This window comes from Salvia hispanica, unplaced genomic scaffold (genome assembly GCF_023119035.1).
Source record: "Salvia hispanica cultivar TCC Black 2014 unplaced genomic scaffold, UniMelb_Shisp_WGS_1.0 HiC_scaffold_521, whole genome shotgun sequence".
Taxonomy (NCBI): Eukaryota; Viridiplantae; Streptophyta; class Magnoliopsida; order Lamiales; family Lamiaceae; genus Salvia; species Salvia hispanica.
The window spans coordinates 1-11950 of record NW_025952269.1 but is presented as its reverse complement, the minus strand read 5'-3'; the positions used below and the strand labels follow the sequence as shown (position 1 = coordinate 11950).

The 11950-nt window shown below is 35.4% G+C and overlaps 2 protein-coding genes across 6 annotated transcripts; one reads left to right on the top strand and one right to left on the bottom strand.

Moving 5' to 3' along the window:
• The first annotated feature begins 229 nt into the window (after positions 1–229).
• On the top strand, positions 230–4527 carry LOC125199496 (PHD finger protein EHD3-like). Of its 5 annotated transcripts, none has more exons than XM_048097482.1 (7): positions 230–371; positions 528–853; positions 1365–1559; positions 2018–2350; positions 2593–2682; positions 2804–2857; positions 3213–4527. In XM_048097482.1, the coding sequence occupies exons 2-7, from the start codon at positions 620–622 to the stop codon at positions 4059–4061; spliced, it is 1755 nt and encodes a 584-aa protein (XP_047953439.1). In that variant the 5' UTR covers positions 230–371; positions 528–619; the 3' UTR covers positions 4062–4527. The 5 variants fall into 5 exon arrangements, 4 of the variants coding, with proteins under 4 accessions (XP_047953439.1, XP_047953442.1, XP_047953440.1 ...); XR_007172597.1 differs by having other exon boundaries at positions 257–853; positions 3213–4113; positions 4191–4527; XM_048097485.1 differs by having other exon boundaries at positions 257–853; positions 2018–2196; positions 2293–2350.
• A 5286-nt stretch (positions 4528–9813) lies between these two features.
• On the bottom strand, positions 9814–11722 carry LOC125199499 (PLASTID TRANSCRIPTIONALLY ACTIVE protein 6, chloroplastic). Its single transcript, XM_048097500.1, has 5 exons — positions 11615–11722; positions 11352–11456; positions 10783–10902; positions 10357–10446; positions 9814–10284 (listed from the first exon to the last, which is right to left on the bottom strand). Exons 1-5 carry the CDS (start codon positions 11681–11683, stop codon positions 10168–10170), a joined length of 501 nt encoding a protein of 166 aa, XP_047953457.1. The 5' UTR covers positions 11684–11722; the 3' UTR covers positions 9814–10167.
• Positions 11723–11950: the final 228 nt, after the last annotated feature.

Here is an 11950-nt window from a genome sequence, read left to right as displayed (position 1 = left end):
TATTTAATGGGACGAAGGGAGTATATAAAAGTAGGATCCACATGCCACTAACTTTTCCAACCCACTTTCTATTACATTTTTTAAAACTTGTGCCGGGTCAAAACTCAAAAGGTGACAAATTATGGGCCGGAGGGAGTATTAAGAAAATTAGTACCCTTTTTAAATAAAATTTAAAATTAGTCGTGGAGCATTATTATTGTTTGTAATAAACCGCCGGAAGGAAAGAGTGGTGAGCGCACAAAAAACAACCTCCCGTTTTTCAAAATTTTGGAAAACCGCTCTCTCTCTCAGAAAATTTGGGCGAAACTTTATCTCTCTAGGGTTCCAAATCCGACATTTCTTTTCCTCTCTTTCTCTACTCACCAACTCTAGTAAGTTCCCAAATCTCTACGAATTTCAAAATTCTTGACCAATTTTGGACTTTATGTATACTCGGAAATGTCTACATCTTTTCTCGGGAGAGCGGGGTATTGCAGTTTATTAATTTTGTATTTTAACTTAATTCAATTGTTTCTGGCAATTCGCAGGGGATTCCGGAATTCAATTGTATTTTGTATTTTGTACGAATTGTTATGAGACTATTCTTAGGTGGTTAGCTTTGCTTAGTTGAAGATTAGGCATGGTGGATGCTCTTAAAGAAAGTAGTGACAACGGTAGTCGAAGTTATTTTGAGAGTTTAGTAGGATCCTCTGATGTTGAGGAGGTGAAGGTTAATGGCGTTGCAGTCGATGCTGAAGCTGGTCCTTCTGGATTGGGAGGCGATAGTTTGCTTACTTACAAGAGGCGAAAGTGTACCAAGGTTATGGAGTGTGGGAAGGTTTCTGATGATTCGGCGAGTCAACTGAGTGAAAAGGTGCTGTTATTTCTTATTTTTAAGTATATTATCATTATGATTATTTTGTTCACTTTACTGTTGAAATTATGTGAAGATTATTCTGCTTATGAGTTCTTATTTTATTTTCCTTTTCACTGATTAGAAGCACTAGCTGTAGACTCTCAGTTGGAACAATTTTGCACGACTAGAGACTGCAGTTTTTAGAAAAGTTTATAGCTAGAAAGATATACTGTGGTGCTACTCTTTTGTAATAATAAGTTAAGGACTACTACTATGAGTGTACGTGAGAGAGTTATGCATATTGACGAGTCAGAATTATCATTCCCCTTGATTTTTGGGATTTAGTATTGGGTTTCTTCTCTACTTCCCTTTTACTTCAACAATGGCATGTTATAATATCACCCATGTTTACAAATATTTTGTACCTAATTTTCATTTTCTGATTCTACAACCATCCGTCTTTGTGGGTGTCTTATCAGTTTTATGTATATTCTCTGTAAGGCTGCTGAGATACTTTCGATTTTCCCAGTTACTGAAGTGCTTACTTGACCTAGCTAAATGTCCTCAGAAAGATGCAGATTGTTCCAGTGATTGCTCACTCAAGCACAAAAGAAACATTATTCTGGATCAAATCTGCCAGTCGCTCCATAGTGGTGGATTGAAGAAATGCATTAAAAATGCACTTGTTTTTCCTGAAGGAAGTGGTACTGGAACTCCTGTGAAGGTATTTTTCTTATCTTGGAGGCTAACCTTACAATTTATTCACTAAGGATGATTTATTTTTTGTGAAAATTTGTGATTAAATATCATTTGTACTCCATCCGTCCGCGAACATCCTGTTTTTCCATTTTAGCCCGTCCACGAATAGGAGTTCCGGTTCATTTACACTATAAATGGTAAAAGGCCCCACATTCAACTTCACATTTCATTTAAAACTAATAAATACAAGTGGGACCCATATACTACTAACTTTTTTCACCAACTTTTCTTAACATTTCTTAAAACCCGTGCCGAAAGAAATGGGACTCCTATTCGCGAACGGAGGGAGTACTTCATAAGACTTAACTTGTACTCCTAACTTGTTTTAATTCAAAGATGACAAATTGGTATGTTTTGGTCTCTTTCAACCACATCCTCTATTTAGTAGAAGCATCTTGACTCTTTTATGTGATTTGTTTCTAGGATTCTGTTCGTTCTAGTGAAGATTGGAGCAAAAGCACATCTCAAACTGGGACTGTGCTTGATGGTCTCCAGAATGCAACTAAGTCCAATTTTGGTTTGACATCTAGCGGATTAGTCAATGGACCTAATGCTACAACATTCACAGAGCGCTGTACTTCCACCTTTGTGGATGTTTTTATGTCAGAACAGTTTTCACAGCTATGCAGTTTACTCCTTGAAAATTTCGAAGGCATAAAGGCTGACAATTTTTTTGATTTGAATCGCATAAACACAAGGATGAAGGAGAAAGCATATGAAAAGTCACCACTGCTATTTCAGTCTGATGTTCAAGAGGTACTTTTCTTTGAAGTTACACATATCTGCTTGTTGGGTTGGGCGTGATCATCTTGCTGCATTAGATGTATTTCTTTAGACATATTCCTTGGAATTTTATTTATGGACAAATTTATGTCTACTTTGAATATTTCATTGTGGAATATCTTGGATTATGAAATTGAAGAAGAAAATACTTCATAATTTCAAATGTATCGCATTTGTTTGAGCTTCAGTTATCATTATTGAATTTTCTTGTGTAGATTTGGGCGAAGCTCCAAAAGATTGGCTCTGATGTAACTGCTCTTGCAAAGTGCCTATCAGACAAAACTATAATTTCTTTCCACGAACAGGTAAATTATTTACGCTGCAAATGCTGTTTCCGTGTTTTGTCTCATGGCTCTTGCCTGATTGTCTTAATTTGTTGGTTTCCTGCTACTTACACAGCTGGTATTGACATATATGTAAATTTAGTATCCTCAGGTAAGCAACCTAGATCAAAGCATGTCTGAGGGTGCAAAACATGAGGTATTTGTTTCTTTTTCTGTACTTTTTCATTAAGTTGGAAAAAGCATTGGGGCCTTCAATCTCAAATTAATTGGACCTCCACTTATTCAATGTATTTGATTTAGTTTCTGCTTATATGAGAATTGAGCTGAAAATATATAATCGGTTCAGTAATATTGCACATTTTGCTGACCAGATATGCAATTTTCCTAAAATTAAATTGTTGTCTATTTCGGAGCTAATTATTCGTTACACACTTACAGAAGTGATTAAAGACTTAGATTTCAGTGGAAAATATATTTGAAAACTAAGTTAGCTTCTATCACATCTTGGGTAATTAAGGGGCAGATATGACTTTTTCTATATTTGTTGACAGTTCCTTGTGCACACTAAACCAGAGCTTACAGAGACATGTGCTCTTGATGAAGCCAATACCTGCAGGCGTTGTAGTGAAAAGGCAGATGGAAGAACTGGTTTAGTCTGCGATTCATGCGAGGAGATATATCATATCTCCTGCATCGAGCCTGCCATTACAGAAATCCCTAGTAGAAGTTGGCATTGTGCCAACTGTATAGCAAAGGGAATTGAATCCTCTCATGAGAACTGCATAGCTTGTGAGAGGCTAAATGCCTTTTTGTCACCATGTGATGGCAGTGGAGAAGATGGCCTAGGGAATGACGTAACAGCAGAAGAATTAGAGGGGAGTTCAAATGAGTTTGTTGCCATTGAAGAGTTTCAGCACTGCACAGTATGTAGAACTGAAGTTGGCGGTGATGAAGAATATATAATTTGTGGGCACAACTTTTGTCCTCATAAGTTTTACCATGAGAAATGTTTAACAACTAAGCAGCTTATCTCGCATGGCCCATGTTGGTATTGCCCTTCCTGTCTGTGCAGAGCTTGCTTGACTGATAAAGACGATGACAAGATTGTTCTATGCGATGGCTGTGATCATGGGTACCACATCTATTGCATGGAGCCACCGCGCTCTACCATACCAAATGGGAAATGGTTCTGCCTAAAATGCGATAGTGGAATTCAGCGTATCCAGAGAGCCCGGAGGACATACGAGCATATGCAAAACACATCCAAAAAGAGAGCCTTGAATGGAAAACTGAAGTGCAGCGAGGCTTTGAACAAATCAGGTGGGGTGGATATGCTTCTCAATGCAGCCAAAACCCTGAATTACGAAGAAAATATGGCTGCAATGGAGTCAGAAAGCTAATTGAGCTGACAAAAACACTCTTTTTAGGAGGAAAACGAGGAAGTTTATGCTTGTACATTACTGCATCATTCGAACAACTGACATTTTTGCAGCAGGCTAACTTTTTGACTTCAATCATCCCTTTTGTAGGCAATGGGATTCTGCTTTTGTTCCTCAAGGTAAATTCTCTTGTGAAACTGTAGACTGACAGTTGCACTGGAATCGATTTAGGTGTTGTAGTTTGTAGTAAATATTATTGTACAAGATCATGATACTGAGTGTTCCGTGGTAAATCGATCGGAAAGAATCGTTTCTGCCCCTGATTTGGAGTTGAGATAGGCTTAACTGGATATCCCTTGTATTGAATGAGATAGGTTTAACTGGATATCCCTTTATTGAATGAATTGTTGCAATTGTAATAAGCTTCACTGTATGTTTTGCTATATTCTTGTTAACAGCCTAAGAAACTAGGCCTAATGTTCTATTCTCTACTTTATGCATTTTCCTCCTACATCAACGACAGATTTTCTCCTCCCTATTTATAAATTTGATTATGTTGATAGGATACAAGCCTTCTCAAATGAGAATATGAGAATTTGTAATTTCCAACTTACTTGCGAGGATATGAAATTTATTGCTGAAATATTTATGTTTGCAATGTAACATGTGTACTGTGATAAAATTAAGATTTACATTTACTCCCTTAGTTTCAAGTTACTTGAGTAGAAGGATTTCATTTTGAGTGTCTTCAGTTATTATAGTTACTTTCCTTTATGGTTAAAATAAAACATTTAACTTCACTTATTTTATTCTATCTTGTATTGCTCTCTTCTCTTCCACTTTTTCCATCTCTCCTTTATTTATCTTCATTTAACTCACTAAACACAATATTTTTAGATTTTGTATTGAAAAGAGATGCCTTAGATGAAAAGGATTGGGACTAATATAGGTTCAATACAATTGATTTTTAAGTATATGCAGAATATACTACTACATCGTCCCACAATCAGAGTCACATTTGGTGTGGGCACAGAAATATAAAGAACAGTGGATTGAAAAAGTTAGTCGAATATGAGGTTTATTTTTTTATATTGATTTTTTTAATAATATAATGTGAGCGAAGTGAGTTAATGGAATATGTGACCTTCTTGCCATTTATGATAAAAGTGTGACTCTTATGGTGGAAGACACCGAAATGACAAAATGTGATTCTTATTGTGGGACGGAGAGAGTAATAAAGTTGTCAAATGAGTTGAGCCGGTGTAACCCAAACCATATATGCCATGTGCCAAGCAACTTGGGGCTCAACTCAAGCCCACCACCAACGCGGGCTGGGTTAGGTTACACTAGAAAATTATTTTTCATGCATTTTTTATTTGGCATATATTTTTAATTTTTTATTAAATATATTATAAATAAAAAATAATTATGTTAACTAGTTATAAGATTTCCTTTTTTATTATATATCCTTATATATACTCCCTCTGCCCACAAAAAATAGAGCACATTTACCATTTTTGGTCGTCCACAAAAAATAGAACATATTCATTTATGGAAAGTTTCAACAAATAATAACCCTACACATCATTCCACTAACACTATTTTTCACTTACTTTTTCTCCTTCTCTCTTACTTTTTTCCCTTCTCTCTTATTTTACCAATTCTACATTAAAACTCGTGTCATACACCAATTGCTCTATTTTTTATGGACGGATGGAGTATATATATAATGGATGATTTTAGAATATTCTCTTTGTCCCACTAAGTATAAAATGTTTTCTAATGTCTCGTGGTACACATTTCTAAAATGAAAACAACATTATCTCTACTTTAATTGCATTTCTACTTTGTTCTCTTTTCACCTAATCCTCAAAACAACACTACATAAAATTAGGTGAAATTAAAGACTAGTCCCATAATCTACATGCCTAACAACATAAAAAAGTGAGCGCCTCAGATTGTAGCCCTGACGATTGACGGGCAAGGGTTGTCGACGTTAGGCCATCCACGACCCTGGCCCGGATTCAGAGCCCAAGTCAACTCCATGTCATCATTTCCCTAAATTTGAATCACAGACCACAACTTCTCTAACCATGCCGGCCCCATCCCAGACAACAACTATTAAATTACATTATTCACAACTCTAACTTATTTTACTTGTAAAAATTGAAAACGTTGAGCAATTATAATACGAAAATATTATTTTTAATTCAAAAATTATAAATTATAACCAAGAAATTTAAAAAAAAAATTGATCAAAATGAGAAAATTATAAATTATAAACTATAAATTATAAATTTCATTTTTAATTTTATCACTACCCAATTCCCAATATAAAATTGTAATCATAATTACACTCCCAATTCTCAACATAAAAGTAAGCTCCTCTCCATGTCCCACTTCTTCCCTCTCCATTTCTGCAAGGATTTCCAACTGCAAATAAATATGAAATTAAGGCCTGGATCCGGCCCACTTCACCTCCAACGCCGGGCTGGGACTCGCCAATTCTAGCACGGCAACACGTTGTGACGCGGGCTGGGACCAAGTGCGGTCCGGCCTGCAGCGTTATTTATGCCCTTTAATGTCGATTGTGTGTATGATGATACTATAATTTTGGAATGAATTGAGTAAAAAACTAAATGCGTAACACTAAAATTGATAATCACACATTGTTAAAAAACTTTGTGGTCTTATATATTCATGTTTTAAGATATGATTCTAAAGAACATGTTTTGGTTTACTTAACGGTTCCGGCAAAAATAATAGCCAATAGTATTTTGACATCTATTAGGGTAGTTTGGTACACGGAATTGGAATTGGAATTGAATTGGAAGGAATTGAATTCGAATTCAATACCAAATCCTATGTTTGGTAATTGGTATAATTAAAGATTTGATATGAAATTGTATTATAATTCTAAATTCTTTGTTTGGTAACTCAAAATAAAGGATTTAGAATCAAATTAGAATTCAATTTAAAATTCTAATTTTTTTAAATTAATTATTTTTTAATAATCATCATATTTCTACTTTTTTCTTATGCTTCAAAATTCAAAATTTTTTTATTAACATATCATAAAACTAGTACTGTTATCATAATTAAAATAATTAATCAACCATAATTAATTTATTTTATCAACATACAATATACTCCGAGTTACATATATGTAGTGTGTGTGCTTATATATTTTAAATACAAGAGCAGCATTATACATAGAAAACTATGATCATGTTAATTATATACTATGTGGAGTGTTATATTGCTAACTCAATGCTTAATTGTTAACAACAATTCAATAATAGCCATTAGATATTTAAATTAAAGGCCTAGATCATTAACCACAAAATATCAATACGATCAACAAAAAATGTCAATAAAGTTATAGGATTAATTCCAATAAAAATCAATAGGGGTATTAATGTCAAGTTAGTTATAACTAACTTTTTAAAAAATCCCAAAACTTTAAATTCATATAACATATATCAAATTAAAGATAATTTTATAAGGATTCCAACGATATACTACATGCATATGTTCCGATCGTCAAAATTTGAAAAAAAAAAATCTAGAATTTTCGTATTTTTCGTACACAGGCTAATGTCAATACAGCTAAGATAATATGTCAATATAAAGCATATACAATGTCAATCCTAAATTTGTGTTGACATTCTCAAAGCATTGTGTTGATATTTTCGAAACACTATATTGACATTTTCATCCAAAACCCTAATTTGGCGTTTTTTTTAAATTTTTTTGATTTAATTAATAAAAACGAAAATTACACGTGGCAAATTGTAGACCACACGTTTTTTAAAATTATGTGGCCTTAAATTAGTTGTAGTTAGCAATTAAATGATGAGTTAGCGATTGATCACTCCCCTATATACTATATTATAAGTAATAACATAATTGTTAAAAATACATTTGCATCTAAAGAACATAATAAAAAAAAAATATTTTTAATCACTTATTTGAATAAGTAAATGCAAACACAACTGAATCAAATTACAAAAGACTAAGCTGCACACATTTTTGTTGCAATGTGCAAATAAAATACTCCATAAACAACAAAACAAGATCAAAACCTACCCCTTTTCTCCTCCTCTTCTTAGAGCCAAGCCCTTCACTAGGAGACTCCCCAGTCAGGCAGGCCACCTCCTCTTCAGGGCCACGATCGCTACACTTAGCCTCATCAGAGTCATTACCCGACACCTCAACTACCTGTTTAGCCTCATCATGCAAACTCTAGCTCCTCTTCTCATTCTTGAAAGGGCTCCCTTCAGCCCCCGTCTCCCCAGAAACAGACCTCCCTCTTTGGACAACTCGGCCATGTTTAGGGTTTAGGAACAGCAAATGGGTTCATTATTTCACCAAAATTCCCCCTTATGAAGCACGAAAGTCTCGTTGCCCTCTCGATGAAACCAGAATCAGCCGAAAAGTTAGGCAGCATACCAGAAACAGGCGGCATGAACGTACCCCCTCACAGCATTGCACTTGGGTTCCAACCCAAATCAGCCCTCACGGAAACAAGGCTACTAGAAGTGCTAACATCATTATGCACATTCGCATCACAATACCCCAAACTCTGTCCGTTAATCGAATGATCCCATGAGGGTCGAAGGGTCGAAGGATCATTGATCAGATCACCCATCTAAACCTCCCAGTTGAGAAGCCTCTTGATCTCCCTGCACTTATCCAACGAAGTGCAGATCACCAACAGCGACTTCCTGAATATCTCCACCACCTCACTCTCTGAGACCACCAAATCCCGGAACCCTTGAATCTTGGCCTCCCAGCTCTCCTTCCTGAACGAGGCAATGGCACGAACAACATAGACAGAGGCAAAAGTTCCTCATACCCAGAATTAAAAGCTACTCCATAACTGCATGATTAAAATAAAAAAAAATTGGAAATAAACGAGTAGCTCTCATAAATTGCCTTATGTTTTGTTTCTTTCCCACTTTAATTAAATGCAATAATTACATAAAAATCACGTCAACGACACCAACTATCTATTCTCTGCTTGAAATGTGACTGAATTCCAATAATCTAATGAAGTCTAAGAAATAGTTCTCAAAGCATGAACCTTTATGCTCGATTATAGCTTATAAACTGTATTTTGCACAAAAATAAGGTGAAAAATGTGAAATGCATCGAATGTGTTTACAACAAATCGATCAATTTTTTATCAGCAAAAATATGGAACAACTTAAATGTTAATACTGCAATCTCTAACGACCATCACAGTACACGTACAATCAATAATTACAGCATTGAAAAAAAAACACATTGATTTACAGAGTGAAAGATGAAATTTAAATGGATTGTTACCTGATTATCAATCGATCATCAGAGATGAAGCTGGGGCGCATCGCAGTTGCAGAGAGAGAAAGCGGCTAGGGCGCAAAGAAGAGGGAGAGAGAAAGCGGCTGTGGCAGAGGGAGATGAGAAATGATCTAATCTTCTTCGTTTTTATACGACCCGTTTTTATTTTTGACCCGTAAAGATCCGCGCATTTTTTAAAATTTGACCCGTTTTTTCATGGAATTGAATTAAAATTCTTTTGTGAATGGATAGAATTGAAATGGTTGAATTGGAATTTGTAGAATGGAATTCAATTCCAAATCTACATATTTTTGCATTGCCAAACAGCGGCTCCAATTCCAATTCCACATCCCCAATTCCGTGGTACCAAACGCAGCCTTAGTTAAATCACATCATCTGATTAATTAAATTGTATCATCTCTTTGTTCTCCTTCACTTGCATGCATTCTAGCACTAGAATTTAAGTTTTAAATGCATGTAAAATTTCTCAGCTACATATTATCCTTGATTTTGAAACAACATTATATCCAGCAAATTCTCAAAAGATATTACACCCTACCAAAACTTAACTACAACAGTTCTACGGAACAAAATTACAAGTGAATTTTGTTGTCACCTCTTCTGAATATCTCCCCTCACTCAGCCAAATTTCTGCTCTTCATATTTGATCTTAGCCAGGCAGACGGCAACTGATCTACCGCTCAGCATGCAGCAGGGATGGGGCGAAGATGCTACAAGAACCTGCTGGTATTCATCATCCCTCCTAGATTTCACAGTAATTCCTACACAAGATACTGTCTGTCTAGAACCAATTTGAGACGCTGAAGTCACGAAGCTTTCTAAGATGCTTCTCCATTTCATCCCGTGTTTTGTTCCAGTCTTCCTTCTCGATGACCGTGGTTGGGTCGTCTCTTTCTTCCTGCAAGCATAAGCAGAATCAGTTAGAAGGGGAACGGACACCATCAAGAACAGTGAGTTCTTTCATACTCACCGAAGAAATTATTTTGAAGGTGTTCCCTTTATCACGAACAACGAGTAAATCTTTTTTTCTATCCCGGTCTTTGCCATCAGGAACAGTCACCTGCAGAAAGGAGACAATGATTTGTAAAGCATGACGAGTAATAGGATTAGTGGTATGGTAATAATCTTCTATTAGTCAGGAATGCATAGTTATGTACACATTTACCATATCATCCAACAAATTGCTATAGATATTATACAGAGGTAGCGTGCATTGGAGATGATCGAACATGAAATGCATAGAGAATCAGTAATAATATAATAAAAATCTCATATTGGACACCACAAAGAGCTAAAAGAGAGTGCTACTACATGTCCAAGGGTGTTTGAAGTATTTCTTTTCATTATTGTTGTATTTGAAAGAGAAACAATAGAAAGTTGAAAGAAAGGTGCCTACCATAACTGTTGCTCTCGAGATTGATCTGGTTTTTGAGTCAATGACATAAATCTCTTCAAAATCTAGCATAAATTCTGGATCACCGTACCGACGGTTCCTATAGTGTTTCGTCAAGAAAACCTGCAACAACAGAAAGATGATTGCACTAAGTCAATATCATAATGTTGGAAAAGAATGTCTAGTTTCCGTCTTTTATAATTTTCTTGAGAAGAGAAACATGCAATCCACACATTCTTGAAATTTTGAAAGCCAACTCTAAATCCCAGCAGATGAAAATTGGAAGCTCAGACTACTCATTTGATAGAAAATTCAGCATCACTTATTAATTTGGAAAGTCCTAAAATAAGATTGAACATTGCAGATGCTAATGCCTAATGGTATGATCATATACCATGAATCATCCAAATTCCACCAGCAATATTACATTATATAGGAAGTGCACCCAAATATAATTACAGTTTCAACCGTTCTATGTAGGAAGGGCAATGATAAGCAAACTTATATTATTTGCTCAGAATTATTACTAATAAACCACTTATGATAAAGTTCAAAGGCTTTTCCTAACTAACCTTTAGGACTTCCCTCTCCGATTTATACATGGGATCTCTAGGTGCATCAATCGGTGGCTCTGTCACATTGTAGCAGCCGTAATCACTTTGGGCACATCGGATATACTGCAAATCGAAACAAAGTTACAAATGTCCAATAATGATGCATCTGTTGATCACTTTATAGTCAATCGCAATCACATCCAAAGCTATAAAATCATTCTCATCAACAAACTTTGAACCAGAGGCGTAAATATAAACCATCACCAAACAAAAGAGACCACCTTCTCAGGCATCGGTGCGAGAACCTTTGGAATCGCATACACGTCAGTATCTGGAGGCGTGACATACATCTAAACAGAAAGATATAATAACCGAATTCATCAGCAACGATAATAAAGGAGAGAAATACATCATCAAACAATTCATCTTCACAGATTAATACTAGAATCTACATGAGCAACAGTAACAACATTCTTTGCAGATGTACAACAGAAGCAAGACCATTTACACACAACATACATGATACAATTGAACTAGATTTATCTTCAACAATCAATGACCTAGAATTGTCAATAATATCTTAGTCTAATCAGGCACATAATTAATGACCTAGAATT